Source organism: Acromyrmex echinatior, chromosome 9 (genome assembly GCF_024713525.1).
Source record: "Acromyrmex echinatior isolate Ae372 chromosome 9, ASM2471352v2, whole genome shotgun sequence".
Classification (NCBI taxonomy): domain Eukaryota; kingdom Metazoa; phylum Arthropoda; class Insecta; order Hymenoptera; family Formicidae; genus Acromyrmex; species Acromyrmex echinatior.
This window is the reverse complement of record NC_141860.1, coordinates 8,385,028-8,407,845: the sequence shown is the minus strand read 5'-3', so window position 1 is coordinate 8,407,845 and position 22,818 is coordinate 8,385,028. Positions and strand designations below refer to the sequence as shown.

At 34.9% G+C, this 22,818-nt stretch overlaps 4 protein-coding genes across 16 annotated transcripts; 2 read left to right on the top strand and 2 right to left on the bottom strand.

The window, feature by feature from the left end:
* Positions 1 to 80: 80 nt before the first annotated feature.
* On the bottom strand, positions 81 to 6,194 carry LOC105149084 (uncharacterized). The gene is made up of 7 exons (XM_011061249.2): positions 6,074 to 6,194; positions 5,797 to 5,897; positions 5,346 to 5,684; positions 3,835 to 4,574; positions 3,603 to 3,746; positions 1,181 to 3,201; positions 81 to 867 (listed from the first exon to the last, which is right to left on the bottom strand). The coding sequence occupies exons 2-7, from the start codon at positions 5,826 to 5,828 to the stop codon at positions 643 to 645; spliced, it is 3,501 nt and encodes a 1,166-aa protein (XP_011059551.1). The 5' UTR covers positions 5,829 to 5,897; positions 6,074 to 6,194; the 3' UTR covers positions 81 to 642.
* A 54-nt stretch (positions 6,195 to 6,248) lies between these two features.
* On the top strand, positions 6,249 to 8,738 carry LOC105149083 (NUBP iron-sulfur cluster assembly factor, mitochondrial). 2 transcript variants are annotated; one of them, XM_011061245.2, is made up of 5 exons: positions 6,249 to 6,456; positions 6,615 to 6,913; positions 7,471 to 7,802; positions 7,890 to 8,263; positions 8,394 to 8,738. In XM_011061245.2, exons 2-5 carry the CDS (start codon positions 6,830 to 6,832, stop codon positions 8,561 to 8,563), a joined length of 960 nt encoding a protein of 319 aa, XP_011059547.1. In that variant the 5' UTR covers positions 6,249 to 6,456; positions 6,615 to 6,829; the 3' UTR covers positions 8,564 to 8,738. The 2 variants fall into 2 exon arrangements, with proteins under 2 accessions (XP_011059547.1, XP_087265301.1); XM_087409175.1 differs by lacking the exons at positions 6,249 to 6,456; positions 6,615 to 6,913 and adding an exon at positions 6,930 to 7,065.
* A 369-nt stretch (positions 8,739 to 9,107) lies between these two features.
* Caf1-55 (chromatin assembly factor 1 p55 subunit) lies at positions 9,108 to 14,267 on the top strand. Of its 6 annotated transcripts, none has more exons than XM_087409171.1 (6): positions 9,109 to 9,249; positions 10,395 to 10,541; positions 10,896 to 11,394; positions 11,513 to 11,770; positions 12,270 to 12,597; positions 12,780 to 14,267. In XM_087409171.1, the coding sequence occupies exons 1-6, from the start codon at positions 9,228 to 9,230 to the stop codon at positions 12,954 to 12,956; spliced, it is 1,431 nt and encodes a 476-aa protein (XP_087265297.1). In that variant the 5' UTR covers positions 9,109 to 9,227; the 3' UTR covers positions 12,957 to 14,267. The 6 variants fall into 6 exon arrangements, with proteins under 6 accessions (XP_011059560.1, XP_087265297.1, XP_087265294.1 ...); XM_087409168.1 differs by having other exon boundaries at positions 10,872 to 11,394; XM_011061253.2 differs by having other exon boundaries at positions 10,869 to 11,394.
* Slob (Slowpoke binding protein) lies at positions 13,531 to 21,952 on the bottom strand. Of its 7 annotated transcripts, none has more exons than XM_011061261.2 (11): positions 21,670 to 21,952; positions 20,837 to 20,967; positions 19,969 to 20,191; positions 18,710 to 19,114; positions 16,391 to 16,557; positions 15,776 to 16,041; positions 15,130 to 15,424; positions 14,651 to 14,742; positions 14,449 to 14,574; positions 14,300 to 14,373; positions 13,531 to 14,040 (listed from the first exon to the last, which is right to left on the bottom strand). In XM_011061261.2, exons 4-11 carry the CDS (start codon positions 19,063 to 19,065, stop codon positions 13,941 to 13,943), a joined length of 1,476 nt encoding a protein of 491 aa, XP_011059563.1. In that variant the 5' UTR covers positions 19,066 to 19,114; positions 19,969 to 20,191; positions 20,837 to 20,967; positions 21,670 to 21,952; the 3' UTR covers positions 13,531 to 13,940. The 7 variants fall into 7 exon arrangements, with proteins under 7 accessions (XP_011059563.1, XP_011059566.1, XP_011059565.1 ...); XM_011061264.2 differs by lacking the exon at positions 19,969 to 20,191 and adding an exon at positions 14,129 to 14,179; XM_011061263.2 differs by lacking the exon at positions 19,969 to 20,191 and having other exon boundaries at positions 13,531 to 14,179.
* Between the last annotated feature and the right edge of the window lie 866 nt (positions 21,953 to 22,818).

Below are 22,818 nucleotides of genomic sequence, written 5' to 3'. Positions count from 1 at the left end.
GTCTGATTTTCAAGTATACAATCTCTGCATTCGGGATGTTGTAAAGTTGAAACACAGGACAACGCGCGCCGCTCGATCAGTTTCGATAAGTCAGACGTGTTTATTGTGAGTCTTCTAAATACGCCAAAGATACAAAGTCATGCGCGCGTCACTCGTAATTAGTGTCTACATTTTCCTTTATTTCCTGTATACTAATTAACGTTTTGCTAAGAGCTACCACAACTTTCGCACCACTAATACCTTTTCTTGTTTTTCTATTTATTCCCATACGAATTAAATTGCAGTTGTGAATCGTCATTCGACAAACATTTGTCTTTCGCTTTGCTTTGCTTAATTTGCAAAAAATCCACTCCGAAAATGTATATACCGAGTATCTCGTAGATCTCGTATGTGCAATTGAAAAATAACGAAGATTATATTACCCCTGTGCATATCATAATGCTTCGAGGAAGACGCTGCACCACGGTCATCCTCAGTTATCCGTTCTTTCCTTACATATCTTTTGAGAATTTCGCATATCTCTTGTCAAATGGTTAGGTAATTATTCGCCGCCGCGCACGCTTGTGGTTATTTAAATCGGCATACGCTGAACGCGAAATTACACTCTGCTTGGCCTCCTCAGCGGATCCTCCGCGCGTCCCTTCAAGTGGTACCTCCCTCGCGTAGCGACTTTTGTTGTTCCAAAAGCCGCTCTAACGGGGAAGGACCCGGGCCGGACCACAGAGACTGTTGATGAAGCCGTGTTTTCATCGGATCTTGATTGGTTGAGCTCGAATTAATCGATGTATTTACAGTACTCCACGTGTTGCCACTGAACAATGAGTAAGTGTTGCCGGTGTTCACTGCTTGGGACGGCTTCTGTTCGAGCTAGATAAGAACATTATTATTTAGTTATTCAAAATACAGAATATTTATAAGAGATAAATTTGAATACAAAATAATAAAATCTAAATAATTATAAGATTTAATATCAATTATTTAAATAATTATTAAATAATTATTACATGATTTCAAAAAGTTTTATTAATTGTATCATAATTTTTGTGATATACAAATTAATTAAAAAAATTTTTAAATCATATTAAAGTCTTTTAATATTTATTATAGAAATATTTCTTATTTGTCTCAATATTGCACAAAATGTTATCGTAGACACTTGTATTTTAACTAACGAACTTACCTCAAACAATCTGGAATCCTCAAAGTTATTTCCTCCTGTCATAAGATGTCTGCTATGTTGTCCGTTTTGTTGTTGCGGTTGATAATTTTTGCCTGGTGTCAACGGAATTCTACTTGCCGTATTTGCCAGAGTGGACGAATCGCTCCAGTTTGAGAACGTGTTATCATTAGCGATCGAATCCTTCATGTGCATCTGGGTCATCGCATTGCTAGCCGAACCCCACCAGGCAATCGGTGGTTGAGGTGGTCGACTGTCCTTCCACAAGTTAAAGTGCTCAGTCGGCTCGTAATTGGAGAACATGTAACTGTTTGCCACAGATTGCTGTTGCTGTGGCTGATTCTTAGTTACATTGACCTGATTTGGAAATGGGAAATCTATTGGGTCTGAATTCTTCTTGTAAAAAGATGGTGATGGTTGACTTTGTGACAACGTTTGTCCAAAGGATTGATTCTGATTGAAATGAGTGAAGTTCAGCTGAAAATTTGACGTGTTGGTCGGGCTCTGCGAATTCGCCAAGGTCGTCAAAGTTTGCTGCTGAGGATCTTTTTCATATACTGACAATGCCGACATCATCGCCGACATATTTGCCATATTCGAACCGTTGATATTTAACTGACTGTGCATGTCGTTTAGTCTGGGATTGCTCGGCATCATGGTCTGCTGTTTTTGTAGCCCCATCGAGTGGTTTGGTTGTTCCATGCTTATACTTGATTGCAGTCCCATATTATTGGTTTGCAAATTCATGCTTTGCGGTACCATATTTTGTTGAGCAGATGATCCCAGCTGTATATTTTGCTGCAATAACTGCGCTGGACTATGAGATACGGTCTGTGGTACCCTCTGATGCAATGGTCTGCTTTGACTGATTGTATGATGTATTCCATTGATGCCCTGTGGCATCGTTGGAACCGGCTGACTGTTATTGATTTGCCCTTGCATTTGATAACGTGGCGTGTTTGCCAGCGGCGATCGATTTGCCATGAAGTTCTTGGCGAATTGCGGATTCTGCACGTTGAACGATTGATTCGAGAAGCAAACCGATCCCAATGTCGACGGTTGTTGACCGCACTGCGACGTCATGCTAGTGTGCATTTGCGGAAGAATTTGTTGAGCAACTTGCTGAGTTTGTTGCTCTTTGACTGTCAATTGATTTATTTGATTGAGCATGGGAATGCTAGGTGGCAATTTCGTGGATCTCTGCTGATTCTGAATCGACAAGGACTGGTTTGGACTAGTAGATGGAGCGAGTGGTATCGCTGATAGTCGACTCTGAACATTAACAAGGATGTTATTTGTATTGGCAGGTTCATTAACTTTGGGTATCTCTGGAATTGCTGTCGATTTGTTTGCAACAGAAGTAATCGATGGAACGGTCACTACTTTTGACTTTTTATCACTTTCTTCTTCGACAATCACAGGTGAAACATTCTTGAATGTCACCTGTTTCTGCTCATTCTCTGCACGACGCATAATTGCCTGCATTGCTATATTCTGTCGTGGTTTTCTCGCACATGGAAGAGAATTTACCTCGCTGTTACTCGTCGTCTCTGCGGTATTCACTGAGGAATCTCGGTTTCTTTCTAAGGAGCCTTGCGGTTTAAGAATACCCTGGAAAATTTTCTTATCTGCGAGAATCTCAAGATCGGTTTCTACAGAACTCTTGCTACTAGCTGCTTCGGATAGTACTGGGCTCATCGAAGTATCGAGCTGTTTATCCTTGTTTAAGCTAAGTTCCTCGAGTTCCTTCATCAATTCGTTGCTGGGTCCAGCGCCGTTGCTCATAGACGTGAATTTGTGATCACCGGTTTTTTCCTCCGTCATAATTGAGATTGGTGTTGATCCATTGATTTGATACTGAGCGAAGCAATGACCCAGATGCAAAATGCGTACCGCCCGTAACTTGTTTAATGTCGCGATATCACCTTCCAGCGCTGTATTCGTGAATCTGAGATTCTCGAAACTCTTCTCTAACGGTAGAAAACCCTGAAGGTCACGATCTTCTGGCAGTGGCACTGCAACATCTGTTCCATGTAACTTTATAGTATCGTCATGTATAATTATGACATATTTTGATGTATATCCTATATATCCATAAACATATGCACCACATTCTTTAGAGTGCAAATTATGTGTATATGTGAATACAAATTATTATATACAATAATTCATTTTAAAATGTTTGTATATTGTGAAATATAATATATTTCACAATATACACTTTCTTCTTAAATTCATTTATTAGATATGTATATAAATTATCTATTAGATGTTGGAATTAATTCGTAGCGTTTTTAATGAAAGAATGTTATTTATTTCACATGAGCATTAAAAAATACATTAATGAAAGTACTTCCCATCACTTGTAAAACGCTACGAATTAATTCCAACACCTAATATATAATAAATGAAATCAGTCACTTACATTCATCATATTTAAAATCCACTACACAATTCTGCAAGGCATTCAAAAGCACACAAAGACTGGGCCATATCTGTAATCTTGATGTAAAAGCAACTTCTTCCAAAACCGTTGGTTTTATGTTGATCCAATCAAGGCACAGTTTTACTGTAAGAAAAGATAATGTTATCTGTTACATAATCCGTTTTACTAATCTCATTAAAAAAATATAAATTGCAATATATGCAGTACTTACTAGAAGGCAAGGCAAAATACTCGATGATAGAGTTCTTCATTGTGTAAACGGGTAACAGCAAGGCAGACAGAGTACCTGCAATTAGGTCCAGTATACAGTCGCGAGCGAGCTTTTTATTATTCACCATTTGCTCGTTCTTGAGTAATTCCATATTATCGGTGCCAATCCCGGCTGTATGTTGCAAAGCGTATAGATTAATCACCAACATCTGTACGAGCATCCACGAACTGAAGCTCTCAGTGGCTACCAACGCAGTCAGCGTTTCCGTCAATTGCTTGCTATACGAGCATGCTAGCTTCAAATCACCAAGAATATGGATGATTCCATGTAGCTTCAGAAAAAGAGTGATGTACTCTTGAGAATTCAATTTAGTCTTGCCGTCGATATTGAATGATTTGTCATTCAAAGCAGAGGATAGAGTTGTAGCAAGATTTGCTGTAGCGACAGGGAAAGGATGTTTCACAGCTACTGAACGTGCATAGTGAAACACCGTGCCCAATTTATTGCCACGAGAAGCTTCTAGAAGCGCCAATTGATTATATGGCTGTCCGCTTGATGGTGACAGTGAGACAGCATGTCTGTAAAACATCTCAGCTTGTTTGCTCTCATTTCTGTACCGTGCGATATCACCCAGATGTACAAGGCAATATTGGCATGCATAAAAGCAAGAAGATTTGTGAGGTGGAGATAATTTCTCAACCGCCTTCCATGGAGATGTACATCCATATACATAACCTTTCCTGCAAAAAAATGATTGTGTCCTTTTGATAATATATATATATATATATATATATATATATATATATATATATATATATATATATAAATAATCTCGACACGACAATCTAAATTTATTAAAAATAACATCCAAACTATTTGTTTAAAAGAATCACTAGTCATCTCTTATATAGGATATTAAAAATATTAGAAACGAAATGAAATATTCTATTTTCACAAATACCATATAATCTGCATATCTCAAAATAATAGCAAATAAATAAATCATAATATTGTATAATCTCTTGAAATATGTAATAATTTCCAAATAATAGCAATAATAGTAAATTTAAAACCTAATCTACAATATGCTTTGCTTCCTGTTTCTTCGTTTTTATCTCTTACTTTTTCCCCCTTTTGCGACTGTTTTTTTAAAATCCTGTTTGTAGTCTTTTCCAAAATTCATCTACTTTTATCTCAGGCGACAAAAAAAGAAGAAACAAGAGGCAAAAAAGTAAGTAAATAAAAAGTACTAAGCAAGAAACAGAAAACAGAGCACATTATAGTTTAGAAGGTGGTACAGATTCTATGCAAGAGTAATCGACTTGTAATTGGAGGATTCTAAATTCAATCTTGATCCTTATCTCATGTACAATTTGATTTTATACAAAGTAAGATTTCAAGCAAAAGATATGATAAAAATGACAATCCGGAATTCCAATACGTAAAAGTTTAAAAAAACACGTTTAATACTTCAAAATAAAATAAGGAAAAATTGTGCAAAAGATATGTACCTTCTAAACGGTAGATCTAAATCAAACACAGTACAGATTTCTTGTAGCAAGGTCAAGTAGAAACCGCTGGCTGCTTCTAAGCACCAACTGAGCAGTGCCTGGGACTCGCCTCGCTTGGGATTCTTCCTGTCCTTGGCCTGCGACTGCAGAGTCACTATATAATTCTTAAATCCAAGACTCCACAGTTCTTGCTCGACCTTCTTGTCCAAGGCATACTCCAGATCCAGTATGAGAACCTGCTGATATATCTTTTGTAACTGTTGCTGGCATACCCAGGCATCGTTGTCGTTAAGCAGATCCTTGCAACGTTGAACCTTGTCCTTTAACGGTTCCGCTTTCCTGTCAAATGTATTTCGCATGTTACGGAACGTAGATCCGAGAGACAAATTTATGCATTCGTAATCGATAATGCGTTTACGATTGATGACATTTGTGATTGAGCGAATCTTACTTCAGAGCCTGAACGGCTGCCTTTAGGCCCATATTCCGTCTTCCCTGCGGTCAAATGCGACGTTCTTCACCTGCACAATTTGTCACGCCGCTAATGTCATCCTAATCGAAAGAAAGGAGAGAATCTCAGCTTCGCGAGGGCTTTAATTTTGCAAGAAATTTCAAGATCAATTCCTATCTTAACCTCTCATGAGAGATTGTTTCGACTTTCAATCGCGGCCGCTATCGGCAAATTACGTTTTGGACGAGGTACAAAAAGTATTCGTGAGCAAACGTACGTTTCGTCATCATCGATTTGGAAGGGAAAAAAAAATCGACTGTGCACAATACGGTTGCAGGAAATCGCGACGCAATTGCTCGCGCTCGGCAGAAAGTTGACTAAGTGGCTGCCATTTTTTTTCACAGCACACCAAAAGCACAAATAAGCGCAGCCCGTTACGAAGTGCGCGACGTAACTCTAACCTAACCTAACGATTTAAATCGGTCTTTATCGAACACGTTTTCTTTCCTGAGAGTGAAAAAGTAAAAAATCAATTAAAAAAGTAAAAAAAACCACGATGAGATCGCGATTTATGCGAAAGTCGTTGTTGTTCGACACAACGGAAATAAAATTACAGATGAAAACGTATAGGTTAGGACAATCAAAGGATGATCAGATGATGTAAGAGCGTATGTGCATGACTTTTCTTTACGTTGTGTAAGCGCAAGTGTACTAGCGAAGACGAACTGGAAATAATTTGGCGGCAGAGTTGAAAAAATATTGACGGAATGACAGGGCGAACGTTTTGTCGATCATGCAATTTTTGTTTTTGATTATAGGAACATTAGACGAAAGCTCATGTCACGTTCAAGAGTTATCTTTTTCGGAACAATTTCGAATTGCTTTTATGTCATGTAAGAAAATGGACAGATAACGAATTTTCGAAATGTTTTTCATTAACACGTTTCTGCATACCGATATTTTCTTGAATGTATATATATTCACTTCACGATAAAATGTACTGCGCGTTTTGAATGCCGCCGAGGTTAGGTACATGTCGATGAAAATGTCGAACGTTATCGTGAGGTCACGCTTCAGCGGATATTTAAAATCCTTTCGGTATCTGTGGCAACGGCAAGTAAGTACGCATTTATTCTTCTGCAATTCTGTGTACAAAGTGTCTTGAAACTACACATAAAGTCTCATACTTAACCTTTTCTCAGACAGAGATGTTTGATTTTTTATTTATTCGTACATCGATGATGACATTAGGAATTAACATTTAAAAAGGTGCTTCGTATAACAAATAAACTTCTAAATTGATTTATTAATTCTTGCTCTGCAATTTGAATCTTTTTTGTCACAACCGAAATTTCACTCTCAAATTTTTTCATTTTTTAATTTCTTAAAAATAAAGATTTTAACATTTCAGTTGAAAAATTGTATAGTAGAGATGTTAAAGAGCAACCCTGAATTTTTTTCACATTTTTTTAAAAGCCTAGAACAGGCTTTTAAAAAAACTTCGACTGGAGAAGAAAGATCTAGATTGTAGATGGAAGGAATAAAAATATAATTGTAGGAGGATTAATTATAATTATATAATTATATATTAATTATAATTTAGTATAAAGTTTGATAATTATTTTATTAACAGCTTTGTCATTGTCAGTTATTTCTGTTTTTTGCTTATTCCAGAACTGCACAGTAATTGATTCAACCAAGATCAAGCAACAGAATTTAGAAGCTAGACAAAAAGAAATCATGGCACGTGGCCTTCCAAAACGGAAACGCATAAAGGAAGTGAAACAAATTTTGCTTATTGCCTCTGGTAAAGGTGGCGTTGGAAAATCGACAACAGCTGTGAATTTGGCAACAGCTCTAAAAATTATTGAACCAAAGAAGTCCATCGGGTTGCTGGATGCTGACGTTTTCGGACCTTCTATACCTCTAATGATGAACATACATGAATCACCTGTTTTAAATCAAGAGAATTTCATGGAACCTCTTGTAAATTATGGTGTGAAATGGTGATTAACTATCAGATGCTTCAGATAATCAAATAAATGAGGATCATATAAATGATCATACTTTATAATCTTATATTTCACATATAGTATGTCCATGGGATTTTTAATTGATGAGAAATCACCAGTTGTTTGGAGGGGACTCATGGTGATGAGCGCATTGGACAAGCTAGTAAATCAGGTAGCATGGGGGCCACTTGACTACCTTATTATTGATACTCCTCCTGGGACAGGAGACACACATCTTTCTTTGATTCAGACTCTTTTTATCACTGGTGCATTGCTGGTAACAACACCGCAAAAAGTTGCGCTAGAGGTGACCAGGAGAGGTGCGAATATGTTCAAGAAGTTGAACATTCCTGTCGCTGGTATTGTGGAAAATATGAGCAGCGTTACTTGTCCAAAATGCATGACGGAAGTACCTCTTTTTGGTAACGCAACGCTCTTGCTAACTAAAGAACTAGGTAATAAACTTATCAGTAATTACATTATTTATAATTAAAATAAGTTATATATGAACTATGAATATATAAGTTGTAACTGTACGAATATTTACATGAAAGGTATATTAATGTCTTTTTTCGTGGCTTGTAGGTGTAGGTATTTTACAGAAGATACCGATGCACGACAGCATCGCGGAAAGTTCAGATAGCGGTAAACCGATTGTCCTGGCAGCACCAAAAAGCAGACAAGCAGAAGCTTATAAAGAATTAGCAGAACATGTTGTTACATTTTTAAATAAGCAGGAAATGAATGAAGAATAATAAAATAGAATGATTAAAAAATATCTTTCTTATCCTTCTGCATATATTAATAAGGGAATATTACTATCCTAAAGTATTACATACTGACTTGTAATTGCGTTATGGTTTTTAATATGTACATATATCTTTAAAAAAGTAATTAATATTTACAATAAATATTTTATACAATATATAATATAGTAAGTTACAATCTTTTCATTATAATTACATTCAAATGAATTTATATGCGATTATTAATTTTTCTTTTTAGCTTTAAATTTGTTTTTTGCAGCTGAACATTTTTATATTTTAAAGTCTTGTGTCCGTGACGTTAGAAATTGATCCGAGATCTCGGATGGAGAAAAAAATTGATCAACTGCATTGATTGATCGAATTGTTCAAAAAAATACGATTTATTAATTTTTTATCTATTCGACGAGACCTCAGGCTGGTTTCTAGCATCGTGGACGGAAAATATTGACCAACCACATCTCGTTGCATTATGAGGCATGCGCAATTGCGTTCTCTGTATTCTAAATCGGACTTGAGCGTCCCATTGGTATCGGCGGTGTCGGCACTGGTCGGCACTCTCATGTTTTCCCAATTTTGGCGGGCCGGTCGCTCTGTTCCTGCTCGGTTTTCGCTCCTCAATTTTCTCTCATCTTAATAAACTTACGGCGGATAAATGATGGCAGACAAGGACGGAGGTAAGGGCACATTATATTTTCGATATTGGTTTCGGCGTGCTTCACTTTCTTACGAAAACAAACAATTCGGTCGGCAATCTCGGAAGGACGCTGCGACATACCGCTGCCGTCTTTCCATCAGGAGCACGGCACGGTCTTTTCTTTCCTCTTTTTCGTCGCGTGTTGGAAGCGTAAAGAAAAAATTCGAACGACAAACGAGCTTGATTGTGTTCTTGACACCAGAAGTCGCGAAAATCCCGCGTGTCTGGAACCGGTCGACAGTCCATCGAACACTGTGCGCGATACGTGCGATTATACTTTATATATATATATATATATATATATATATATATAAAATATATGTATAAATAACTAATGGCTTAAACAATAAATAAACTGAGAAAATGTTTCTTGCGCGACCGGATCGGTCGTTTGAATGCAGTGTTTATTAAGCGATTACAAGCGTTTCGAGAACATTCCATTTCGATTAACGTTAAATTAAAGATGGGTCTTCGATAACGACTGTTTCTTTATTTTTCCGCTATATATATATATATATATATATATATATATATATATATATATATATATATATATATACACACACACACACTCTTAATTAAAATACTGCATCTTTAATATTTGTATAAATAAATAAATATATTATTTTAATTTTAAAATAAATACAATTAGTAATAACGTAAGATTTAACACATCGGAGGGTATACAACAGTAATAAATTATGGTACAATTGGCGAGAGAATATGATTCTTGTAAAAAAATTTGCGGAATATATTTTCTTTGATTGGTTGCACAGTCCCTCAAACATGGTTTTAAATACGAGAGCAATGTCTTTGTCGAGATTTAAGTGTATTTCTTTAAAACATTTGCCTGCCCCGTGCAATTAGATATTGTTTATATGAGCAACCTTAAAGTTTGTTTATATGACTACTTATTTATTGTAAGAAACGTTATTATTGCCTCTAATAATTAGTTCTCACTGATCTTTAAAAATACGAAGCAGTCGTTTAGCTATACATAAATTTCCAAGTAATTAAGACCAAAATTTGGAATGGCCTGATGTAAGAAATCTTAAGCTTACACCATCTGCTATGATGGGTGAATCGTAATTAAAGGTATGTTGACTATGTTGAGTATGATTCAAGAAGCTGAATTGGAGAAAAACATCAAAAAAAGTGACAAACCGAATAAGAAAAATACACCAACTAAGATTATAAGGATTAATTCTATACAACCAAATGTACCAAATACTATCAAAAGAATTAAATACAATGGACTTGAATCTTCACAAGGTAATTATTATAAAACATCCTATATAATGGGAACAATATACAAATATATAAGTATAGGTTCTCTCTTATAATCTATTTAAAATCGTGTACTTCAAAAACTGTGCAACCAATCGAAAAGATCAGTTATCTTTTATTTATGAAAATGAGAAACTCGTTATTTTTACTAATATTGCATTTCTAATTCATCTAATAATTTTTTCATCTATTATGCCTCGCCAATTGTTTACCTACATTATATAATTTATCATGTCCAGTAATTACGTATTATATAATTTGTATTTTATATTTTATCAGTATTTTCTAAGATATAGAAATTTTATGTAAAAGGAGATTTAAGCGCCGCTGTTTGTTCAGAGGGGTTTGACGACGCTGTGGAGGAACGTATTATCAATGAGGAATATAAAATATGGAAGAAGAATACACCATTTTTATACGATCTTGTGATGACACATGCTTTGGAATGGCCTTCTTTAACGGCTCAATGGCTGCCTGATGTCACCAGACCTGAAGGAAAAGATTATTCAATCCACAGGTTAATTTTAGGCACTCATACTTCAGACGAACAAAATCATTTGCTGATCGCCAGCGTCCAGCTGCCGAATGAAGATGCTCAGTTTGATGCTTCTCATTACGATAATGAAAAGGGTGAATTTGGTGGGTTTGGTTCTGTGAGTGGCAAAATCGAGATCGAGATTAAGATTAATCATGAAGGTGAAGTTAATAGAGCGCGATTCATGCCGCAAAATCCGTGTGTAATCGCAACAAAAACTCCTTCGAGCGACGTGCTTGTATTCGATTATACTAAACATCCCAGTAAACCAGATCCCAATGGAGAATGTCATCCAGATTTGAGGTACTTAATGATTTATTAAGCAAATAGATCATGAACACATGGAGTATATCGTATTTATGTTAATATTGTATATTTATTGTGTATACTTATTGTATATATTTAAATATTACAATTACAGATTGCGAGGACATCAAAAGGAAGGCTACGGACTTTCATGGAATCCGAATCTCAATGGATATTTACTTAGTGCATCTGACGATCACACGATTTGTTTGTGGGACATCAATGCCACACCGAAGGAAAATCGTGTTATCGATGCGAAAACTATCTTTACAGGGCACACAGCCGTGGTTGAAGATGTTGCTTGGCATCTGCTACATGAATCATTATTTGGTTCGGTCGCTGACGATCAAAAGCTCATGATCTGGGACACTAGGTAATTGCCATCTTTAAATGGCTACATTTACATCGTGCGAAAATGTCTGCGACCTATACGATAGATGACTTTGTTTATAATAGGATAATGTTACAATGTTTATCCTACATATATTGTCATAGATGATTATATAGACAATGTTACAATAGGATAAACAAGGACACTTATATAGATCGCGGACTAAAGGCACAGTATAAACGTAGCCATTAATAATGATTAAGTGATCAATTGATTAAGTATTTTTTAGACTTCTAGGTAAATCTATTCTTTTCATTTTAAAAGTCACTTAAGAATATAGATAATACTTAAGTTAAAAATATTCAAAAATTTTTAATATATAATAAAAAATTGCAAGAAAATTTATATTCTTTGTTAATTTATAGAATCGGTATTCTCTTGATGCAATTGATATTAATGTCATTAAAATTATAGTTTAATGCAGCGTATTGGGAAACATATTGCGATATATATTATATCGTTAAATTTGTTATATTTGCAGATGCAACAATACTAGTAAACCAAGTCATACTGTTGATGCTCATACCGCTGAGGTAAACTGCTTAAGTTTCAATCCGTATTCTGAATTTATATTGGCTACTGGCAGTGCTGACAAGACTGTGGCACTTTGGGATTTGCGAAATCTTAAATTGAAGTTACATTCATTTGAATCACACAAGGACGAGATCTTCCAAGTCCAATGGTCACCACATAATGAAACTATATTAGCAAGCAGTGGCACAGATAGACGATTACATGTTTGGGATCTCAGCAAAATCGGCGAGGAGCAGTCCAGCGAAGATGCTGAAGATGGACCCCCAGAACTTCTGGTAATTACGTAACCTTATTTTACGAAATTAATAAATAGCCAAAAAAATTTTGTAGGTATATTATTTTTTTCTAATTTATAATATTCTGTTTTTCGATATCTTTAAAAATTTTTAAATTTTTAAGAGATTCTATGTAATATTTGAAATTAGCTTCTCTAATGATTTTCTAAATATGTTTACAGTTTATACATGGAGGTCATACTGCGAAAATAAGCGACTTTTCATGGAATCCGAATGAACCATGGGTCATATGCTCAGTATCGGAAGATAACATAATGCAAGTGTGGCAAATGGCGGAGAATATTTACAACGACGAGGAACCCGAGACACCTGGAAGTGAGATTGAAACTGGCTCATAACGTGAAATATAATTCATCAAATTGTTTTGAGCTATCGTCACCCCCAAACTGAGGATAAGCGCACCTTCGTTGCGCCATGTTGTTGAACATCTTGATGTAACGAGCATAAAGACATTCCTTTTCACCAAGGAACAATAATTCTTGCTTTTTATAATTCGATCGTACAAAAGATGTAAATAACAAAAAAGAAAGATTTCTCATTGTTCAGTGAATGTATGGGAATAACGTATGCCATTTTATCGGATTTGACTAAACATATTTTTTCAAAATTTTGAAAGAAATTACGAATAACTTGAAATATTTTTGAAAAAATAAGAATATAAATAGCGAGTATTATTGTTTTCTGGTGACGAATTGGCTATGTTAACAAGAAATTAAATTAGCTAGCTAGCTAAATAGTTAACAATAATAAAATAATTGCTAGTTACACCCTTTATGAGCCATCCTCGTACGAAGGATCTTCTCGCACCATTTCTCTGTCAGTGAATAAGAGAACTCAAACGACATTAGGATGCCAAGTACTTTTTCTACTTCGTTTTAAGCGAATAAAGAAATGATGTAAACTCGAGTGATGTTTAGCTTAATTTACGCTTTTCCCAGTTTCATTTATTACCATTTTTGTGATTTTTTTCTTTCTAATTCACGTAATTTAAAATTAATATATGTCTAACTATAAATCTAAAATAAGTAACAGATTCTATAAAGAATAAAGGATTGTTACCATTTCTAGAATAACACAGAAAAAAATTATTTTAAACGACCTACAATTTTCTTTTTTATCTGTACCAGACAAATGTGAAGAAAGCACACAAATAATCTTTATATTATCATTGTACAAATCCTATAACATGCCCTTTATATTATAATATATGATAGAATTAGCGACGGGTTTTCTTGGCACTTTGCAAATATAATAGGAACGTGCATTTTTTTTCAAGATAAAATATACGTATATATATGTATATATTAGACTTTGTTCCCACATTATAAAGCTGTTTGTGAAAGCTCGTTGTATATCTGCGTGAGTAAGGATCCGTCGAAGCTTTTCAGCGATACACTGTCCTCGCTGTCGATACTCGTAATTCTGAAAAAAAAATAAAGTTCTCGCGTATGTTATCCCGTCAATTAAATTCATATTTATTAATCAGCGCAATTAATTGATCGTTCATTACCAAAATCTGCGCGTTAAATGGACATCGCTTATAGAGCGTGTCTTATGCCAGCTGCGCATGCGAAAGAAATTATTTGCAACACCAGTAATTATTTGTACTTTGAAATCGAATAAACAGTAATTTTCATACATTTAATAAATTATAATTATATTGAAGTCATAAAAAACTTACCCTTTTCCAGCGTCTTGCCGTTTAATACCGTCGAGCAGGCTCATTATGGAAGGTGTCAGGGTCGGACGAAATACCTGAAATAGTCACGTTAATTTTATTAAGATTGAGTTAATTTTAATTTATCTAGATGAAACTCCTCGGAAACTCACAGTTACAGCCGCGCATCGCATCTCACGGAGATCGATATTCCTAAAGAGGTCGTGGATCAACAATTCCTCTATACTAGTGAAACGATTTTCCGATTCCGTGAATATCAGCTCGAGGAATCTCACGATCTAAAATCGAAATACATAGCGTTCGGATTTTTATTTTATGAATGGATCACATTGGGTTATTGCAATCGATTTTTACCTGCGGATACATTTCAATGTCTGATAGCTGGACGGCAGATGGTCTAAAGGTACATAATTCGTAGCCGGCGCACATTTCGAATAGCATATGCCCTGATAATATAAAAATAAGTTTATCATAAAGTTACCTATTATTGTAAAATTAAATTTGAAAATAAAATACATTTTATTAAAGAAAAATGCAACATTAAACTTAATTTAAAAAAAAAATTATTGATAATTTAGTATTTTATTGAAATATATCGCTTAAAGAGAACTATGTAAAAATTATGTTAAAATATTCTGTTGTAAAATATGCAATTCACATTTTTCTACAAACTATAAACATCTAATTTAAAATCATATTTGATCTTATATATTCTGCTAGAAGATATAAAGAGCGATCATGAAAATTGTAAGTATCTCGTTGAAGCTGATAATAACGAAAGCTTGATTTAATCTGTTTGAAAAACCTTTGCATTGAAAAATATTGCTTTTTACCGAAACATATAATATCAATCGAAGTGGAATGTGTTAATCGGGATGTCACGATAGGATGTATGCGACTGGTAAAGCCTAGAAGAGTATTCTCCAGACCGGCCAATCTCGCAACACCATTTTGAATCACCACATTGCCCGAGTGAAGATGAGTCACTATGGGAAATCCTCGTTCCTTCAGGAACACTAACGCTTCTAATATCTGTCGTCCCATTCGTTGCACTTGTGGTAGTTTGAGTCCCTTGCCTCGTGCGGCATACTTGTGAATCCAGTCCTCGTTCCAACAATTTCGCTCAATCTGCCACAGGATATTATTTCACTAGGACATCACCCCGTTTTCATATATACATACAAAACACCGAGAAAAATTCTTTGCGTTTCTAGCGATCGAAATAAACGGTCTTCAATTATCCTAAGATCTTATGTTATTTTAATTAATTAATGAAGTTTAATTTACTAAAGATGTTTGATGTTGATAATTAAAAAGATGAATAGAGTATTTAATAAAGCTTCACTAACAATAAAGCGAAAAAGTAAATAAAAATTAATTTGAATAAAATGTACGAAGATGAAGTTTACATAATATATGTGTATTTTTATTCATTTTCATCTGAAGAGTTGAATATATTTCTATGCATAAAGTACTTACGCCGTATATTAGATCCTTGAGGCTGCCCTGATTGATAGGTTGCACCAGGACGATATATGTTTGATCCTCATATTCAAGAAAATCAACATGAAAAACAGGACAGATGTAGGGATGTTGTAAGGCCAGGAATAAATTGTTCAAGATGTCTTTGGTAGAGGGACAGGCAGTCAGTGGACAGTTTCGATTTAATGGTACCAAAGTTAACAGTCTGTCTGTTTTCAGCGACGTGTCCCTCACCATGAACCAATACTTATCTACTCTCGATCCTGAAAGATATTTTAACGATGCCATTAATTTTCTTTTTTGTATAAATTTTCGAAAATGTGGTCAATAAATAACTGATATGAGTAAAAAAAATTAAGTCTCTGAATACATAAAATTAGATTATCGGTATAATTCCGCAACTCTTATTTCTAAACTCTTTAATTTTTTTAGCTTCATAAGTTTCCATAATTTAGCTTCAATTTATTATTTTCTCAATCATCTTCTCGTACGTATATTATCGTATGTAATATTATCGAGGAACGCGTTACGGTTTCAGAGAGGTTTTCATGCTTTATACATTTTTTATTTAATATTTTAATAGTTTCGACGGAATCATGAAAGAAGGCTCACCGATGTTGTTAAGCTGCTTAATGAGAACAAAACGTGGAGTTTTCCCGATGTAGTCACGGCAAATTGATAAAGCACGATCGCGGGATCTCTTCTCCATTTCCATGTACTCGACTCCATCCTCGCTGACAGATTTCGAACCGTGATTCAGTGCCGTGTAACGACCGTTCCTGTTGGAAAGATGCAAAATCCCATTTGATCATTTCTTCTCATATTTAATCTCTCTCTCCTTTTGTTCAGTCTTTTTCTGGAGGAGATAAAACGCAGGCTTCAGCGTCGTTTAAATTGACGTACGTAGCGTCATTTTAATTGATGACGATTTAAATATCCTACATATTTAGGACTCTCGAATTTGCATTCAGAATCCAGCAGTTATCAAATGGCTGTTTTAAAAAGCTTCTGATTATTAAAAGCAATAATGATAAATAATTACAAATGAATAAAAAATGCAAACTTTTTGTCGAACTTCTAAGAAGCTAGCAGAATAAAGCAGATATGTATAATAATATATTTTAAAATGTTCCTATTATTAAAGGGAGTAATAATAAACAAAAAAAAAGAAATATAGATTGCTAGATAGACTTTAAAAAATACAGCAGAATAAAATTACACGTGTATGGGATATTTTTAATCGCTTAAGAGCTTAATATCTCTCATATTTCTCATATTTTATAAAAACGTTCTCTACCTGTCATCGAAAGTTGCTGTGCAGCTTTGCCTAGACAACTCCTCTGCATTATCGTGCCTCTTGCAGTAACAAAAGCGGATTAGATTCGCGAGCCACGGATTATGATGCGGTCGCGTACCACTAACGCGCCACGTTGCTCTGTGGCTGCAAGGGGTTTCATCCAATAAAAAAAAAAAAAGAAAGAAGACGGACCGCCACAGGGGTCGTATATATCATCGTACAAAGTCGGTCTTAACGCTCGACTTGCACTCTCATACAAAAGCACGATAATTGAATTAACGCAATCACGTCATGTGCTGAGTACCTCGGGACTCTGTTGCCGCCGTTTCGAATTATCGGAGAACAAAATATTTCGGAGGTGATATTTCGAAAATGATAAAAGATCTTTTAATCCGGGGACACTCTTCGCATTTTGCCTGACATTATTACCTGCGTGTTGCAACTCGAAAATTTCCATCTACTCGAGGACCGTCGCTCTTCGAAAGCTTCCGATGAACGTTCTGTTGCGCACTTGTCATTATTGATCGGATGTTTTTTACGAAAATTGTATTATTATCGTACAAAAAAATAATTGTTATCGTACACTCCTGACTAAATATAAATGCGCGAAAACGAAAAATCGGTGCTCGTGCCGAGAACTGAATGTTTGAGGCGTTTTCGATGGACTCTCGTTTATGGTTTACAAACAGAGATGCCCGAGTACGCGTAGCGTGACACGAATAATTGAAGCGGCTAATTTAATAGGATACACAATGATGTCAGCGAATAATATTAGATCTGACGGAAATGCCGTTAGTTTAATGCAAACCAGGAAAATCATTGGCTATGTAAAGCGATATTGATAATTATTTACGTGCCTGTTGAGTTCTTGTTGCAGCAACAAGTAATAGCTAATTCAGAACGGAGAGAAGTGGTATATGCTATTGCTATACGAATAATACACACATCCCAGAGGATAAACCGGCTCATCGAGAGATCATTGTATATTTCGTTTCCCGAAGGAGGGTAGTTGAGTCGGGATTTATATTTCACGTTTTGACACAATTTCCTTTCCTCACAAATATGTTTATTCCTACCAAATGTGATTAGTTGAAAGCTCAATACGAAAGGAAATAACTTTAATCGACTCTTTCATAAAAATACATATTTCTGAAATATTTGAACTTTAAATTATTAATCGTCTTTCAATTTGTAATTCTATTCTTTTAATTTTGTAACGTTTTATAATCTATAATTTTACTTTAACTCTATCATATTGCCTCTATGATTCTATAATTATAGTTCCAAATTCTATATCTAAACATAGTTCCTATAATTATAGTTCCAATTCTACACATGTTTAAGTAGCTCGATCTATAATATTCCATAGCTCTCTACAATTTCATAATTTTTTCTTCGGCTTTAACTTCATAATCCCCTGTAATTTCCTTTTCTGTGGTAATTTAATAATCTTGAAACTTTTTAGAGTCCCTACATAATCGTATAATTTTATAACTCCGTAAATCTCTCTCAAATCCATAGTTCATAAATTATGGACTCCGTCTCCGTCGGTTAATTTTAACCGACCCCGAATCCGGCATGAGACGACTGAAGATGACCAAGATACGCGGCTTTTCATCCCTAAAAAAACTCACTTGACGTCTCCCTGATCCTTGTATCCCCGCGCTGCCGACACGCGGCTGAAGAGTAGCCGCGCCAGATTGTCTAGCTTGTTCGCCAGCTGATGGCCCTTGTCATCCTCGCTCTCATTCTCATCCTCCGTACTCACGCTGCGACCTCGTCGCAACGAACCCCGTGCCGTGTTCATCGCCCTGGCGTTCAGCTCGGTGGCACTCTGTGTCCTGCGATTGACGGCACGGCGGCGACGACGAGTGCTCGAGTGACCAGTACGATGCTGACAGAATCTGTCATGACCGGTCACTTCCGACTCGCGATTCCGCTGCCCATCACCGTCATCCTTCTTGTTTAGGCTCTGATAGAGATTGAACATCGTTGCACTGCGATTACCTTGGCAAATATTGCTGTTTGATCCCGCACACCTGAAATCAGTTTTATCAATCTGCCTTTTGAGTCTTATCTCTCAAAAAGTATTTTGGCGAATTATTTTGCTTTCTTTCTGAATTGATCCGCAAGATCTCGCTATTTTCATGCTTTTACGTAAAATTAATATGCGAATATTTAATGAGATTTTTATATATTTGTAACGTTTAATAATCATTGTAAAAATAATTAATGACTGAGTTCTCTTCTAGTTTCTTCAAGTGCAAGTAATTTTCATTCAAACGAAATTTAGGAGTCTAATTCGTTAATGGATGTGAGATTTGTACATGAGATTTTTAGAATGATAAAAAATGATAAACCGACCGTAATGAGAGACAAGACATGAAAATTTATTTTTATCATTGTAACGTTAAACTTGAAAATATAATATTGTATATCACATGTTATTAGAAATAAATATATTTTTCTTGTATTGTTTTATCGGAATGTTATTTCAATTATACTGTGAACAATTTTTCTATAAAAATATCAAATGTCAAATGTATAATATTGAGAATATCGCTTAATTTTTACAAATATAAAATATAAAATATTTTCAAGGGAGGTTATATAATTTAAAAAGTAATCTGTCGCAAATTATTTTTATATTCCAAATTTAAAGACATTTTCGAAATTCGTATTCGAAAGTCAAAAACACTTGAATTTTTCTCGTGCAATATTTATTCTATTATTTACAGGTATTCTTTCAAATAATAGAGAGAGAAAAGATATTATGCATTCAGCTTTCATTAAAGGATTTAGTCCTCTGCGTTAAAAGAATGGAAATAAAAGGGAGAAAAGGTTTGAACAAGGTTTTAACAAGCTTTACAAACTATTGTATTTTTCCTCTGACCTTTCTCGATCTAATTTTGCAATCGAAGTAAATTATTGCGAGTCAACGTCGCAAAAGATACATGCGAATGCATTATTAAGAGCGGAATCGTCCTGCTATTAATACTGTTCTTGAGATCGATATGAAGCGAATAAACGCTTCCACTCGAAACACCGATCATTTGTCAGCGTGCACAGGAAGTTCTCAAGATTCTCAAGTGTCTTGCGCTTGCATATCGTGAAACCTATTGGACGTGGAGAGAAAAATGTCATAAAGGAAGATAGCGCATTCTCGATAGTATTACGTGATTGAATTAGCATTATTCTTATAAAAGTCCTGCTCTTTATGATATAGTATTTCTTTTGCCTTTTGTATTTCTTTTGCATCTTTATCCTATATATTTATGAAGAAAACTGAAGGTATTATGGACATAAAAAATTGTTTTTATAGCAGAATATCGTTAATATAACGATACCAGTAAACACTCCTTTTTATCAAATTAGTAGCTATCAAGCTTAAATAGTTGAAGAAGTATATTGATCGCTCAAGATAATTCACGAGTGAAGTAGTACAAGTATTATTGCACCGGGCGATCGTAATTATTAGGTTCTCTCATCACTTTCTAAAATTTAATTCTGTTTTTTATTAAATCAATTAGTATAAATAATAAATAATTTTAGCAAAATTAATAATGTTGATATTAAAATCGTTAACTTTATTAATATTATTCTTTCTTTATTAATATTATTTTTTATTATTCGTTCGTTGATCTATTAATTCAATTAAATCATTATAGGTATTGAAGCAAGTTTCTTCTTAATTCTTAACTTTGTGCGCTTTCTATTGAAACGTATTAATCCAGATCGATGCAAATTAATCTGCCACTTACCGTTAATAAAATTGTTGCTGGATATTGAATTTTCTCGTGAAATTATTCGACAAAATATCACAGAGAATCTCGGTTGGTCCGCAGAATCGTTGGTCACTGAAATTTCTGCGCATACGGCGCTATCAGGAATGCTTAAAAATATAATATAAAAATATAAATATCTTTATGTATTAAATTAATTTTAAAAAAAGGAAAATGTATTTATTTTCTCCTATTTGACTATATTTAAATCAATTTAATTTTACAGAATCTTGAAATAATAACAATATGACAACATAAAAAAATAGAAATCATTTGATAACATATTAAGGAAACAATATAAATAATTTGATAAAATGTTAAGACAAATTTAAATATCATTACAAATATATGTATATTTTATAAATATACATAATCTATACTAATTATTTGCAAGAAAATAAAGCGTATTTCCGTAGTATCAGGATATTATGAGTATCCTTATTCGTGTTGCTCAGCAACGAAAGTGCGATATACACTGAGGAGTCAATAGTATATTCCACATTTTTAAGGAAAAAAATAATATAAATACATAAATCTTTCATTTTTTTTAAATATATAAATTTCTTTTTAAATATATAAATAAATTTTTGCGATTCAAAAGAAAAACAGCAGCATTATCAAAAATTTAATTAAAAAGACTTTGGGGATATATTATTTTGAATTATAATCTAATAAGCGTTTCACGTCACGTTCTTTGTAAAAGAACCCTTATTTTTTCGTTCTTGCTAAAAAATCCTTTCTGAAATCCGCTTCTTGTAAGGCGGAAAAAAATTGAATTTTTACTACTTCGATAAATAAATTGATCACCGTACCGAAGGGATTGAAATCGTGACGATCCACTGTGTCTTTTCCAAAGCAAGTATAACGTACTCGAGATAAGACTCTGAGCCTCTTCGCGGGTTATCGACCCCGCACGGGATTGTGTAGGCAGTATATGGCGCGCGAGGATTCCAAGGAACGACACGCGGGGTGCCCGCCACGGCGGAATCGCGACGCGCGACTCGAAATGAAGACGCGTGGGTGGAGACGGCGCTCGGCGGCCTCCGCCGAGCAACGGGGCTGGGTGGACACTGATGAGAGCGCGCGATCCCGGAGACGGCGGTGGGCCGCGACCGACCCGGCGCGACACAGATTCCGTTCCGCGCAACCACCCTCCCGCACCTCGCCCTTACGAGGACGTAAGGTAAATGTACGGACGGCCGCCGGATATCTGACGCGAAAAGTTTGGCAACCTGTGGACTCCCCGTTTGTGAAGACCTGTGCGAGGGATAGCTCAGAAAGCTTTTCTCTCGTCCTGAATCCGTAGAGCGGTTTATGTAAACTTGACAAAACTAACGATTCTTGTCGCAATTGATGATGAAAGGCATTTCCGTCCGAAGCGTTGAAGTGAAAAGCTTCTGAATATAAAACAAACTTATAAGCGTTTTCTGATTATTAATTTTGACAAGCAAGAATTACTGTTAGAGTCTCGCTAGATATATAAAATAAATAATAATCGTATGAAAAAAATATTAATAAGATAATTATACGGGATAGCTAGATAGATCTGCAGTACGAATTACGTACATTTTTCTTCAAAATATTTTTAATTAAATAAACCATACAAATGAAATTGTGAGCACATGCACGAGTTCGCACGTGACTCAGGTTATTCCGTGTTTTTGCTTGAAGCAAAATTCTACGACTTTAATGCCTGCAGTTTTAAGGCTGCTTTCAGGGACAGTAAATATATCTGAGAAATCCTAAATAGTTCGATTTAAAAATATGCGTTACTCTTTTATCGTACGTGAGTTTTTCAACGGAGGAGAAAGTATAAATTATATAAACAGTCGCTTCGCATTATAAAATTATATATATATATATATATATATATATATATATATATATATATATAGAGAGAGAGAGAGAGAGAGGGAGAGAGAGTACAGAGAAAAAAAATTAAACTTTTTTATTAAATTCTT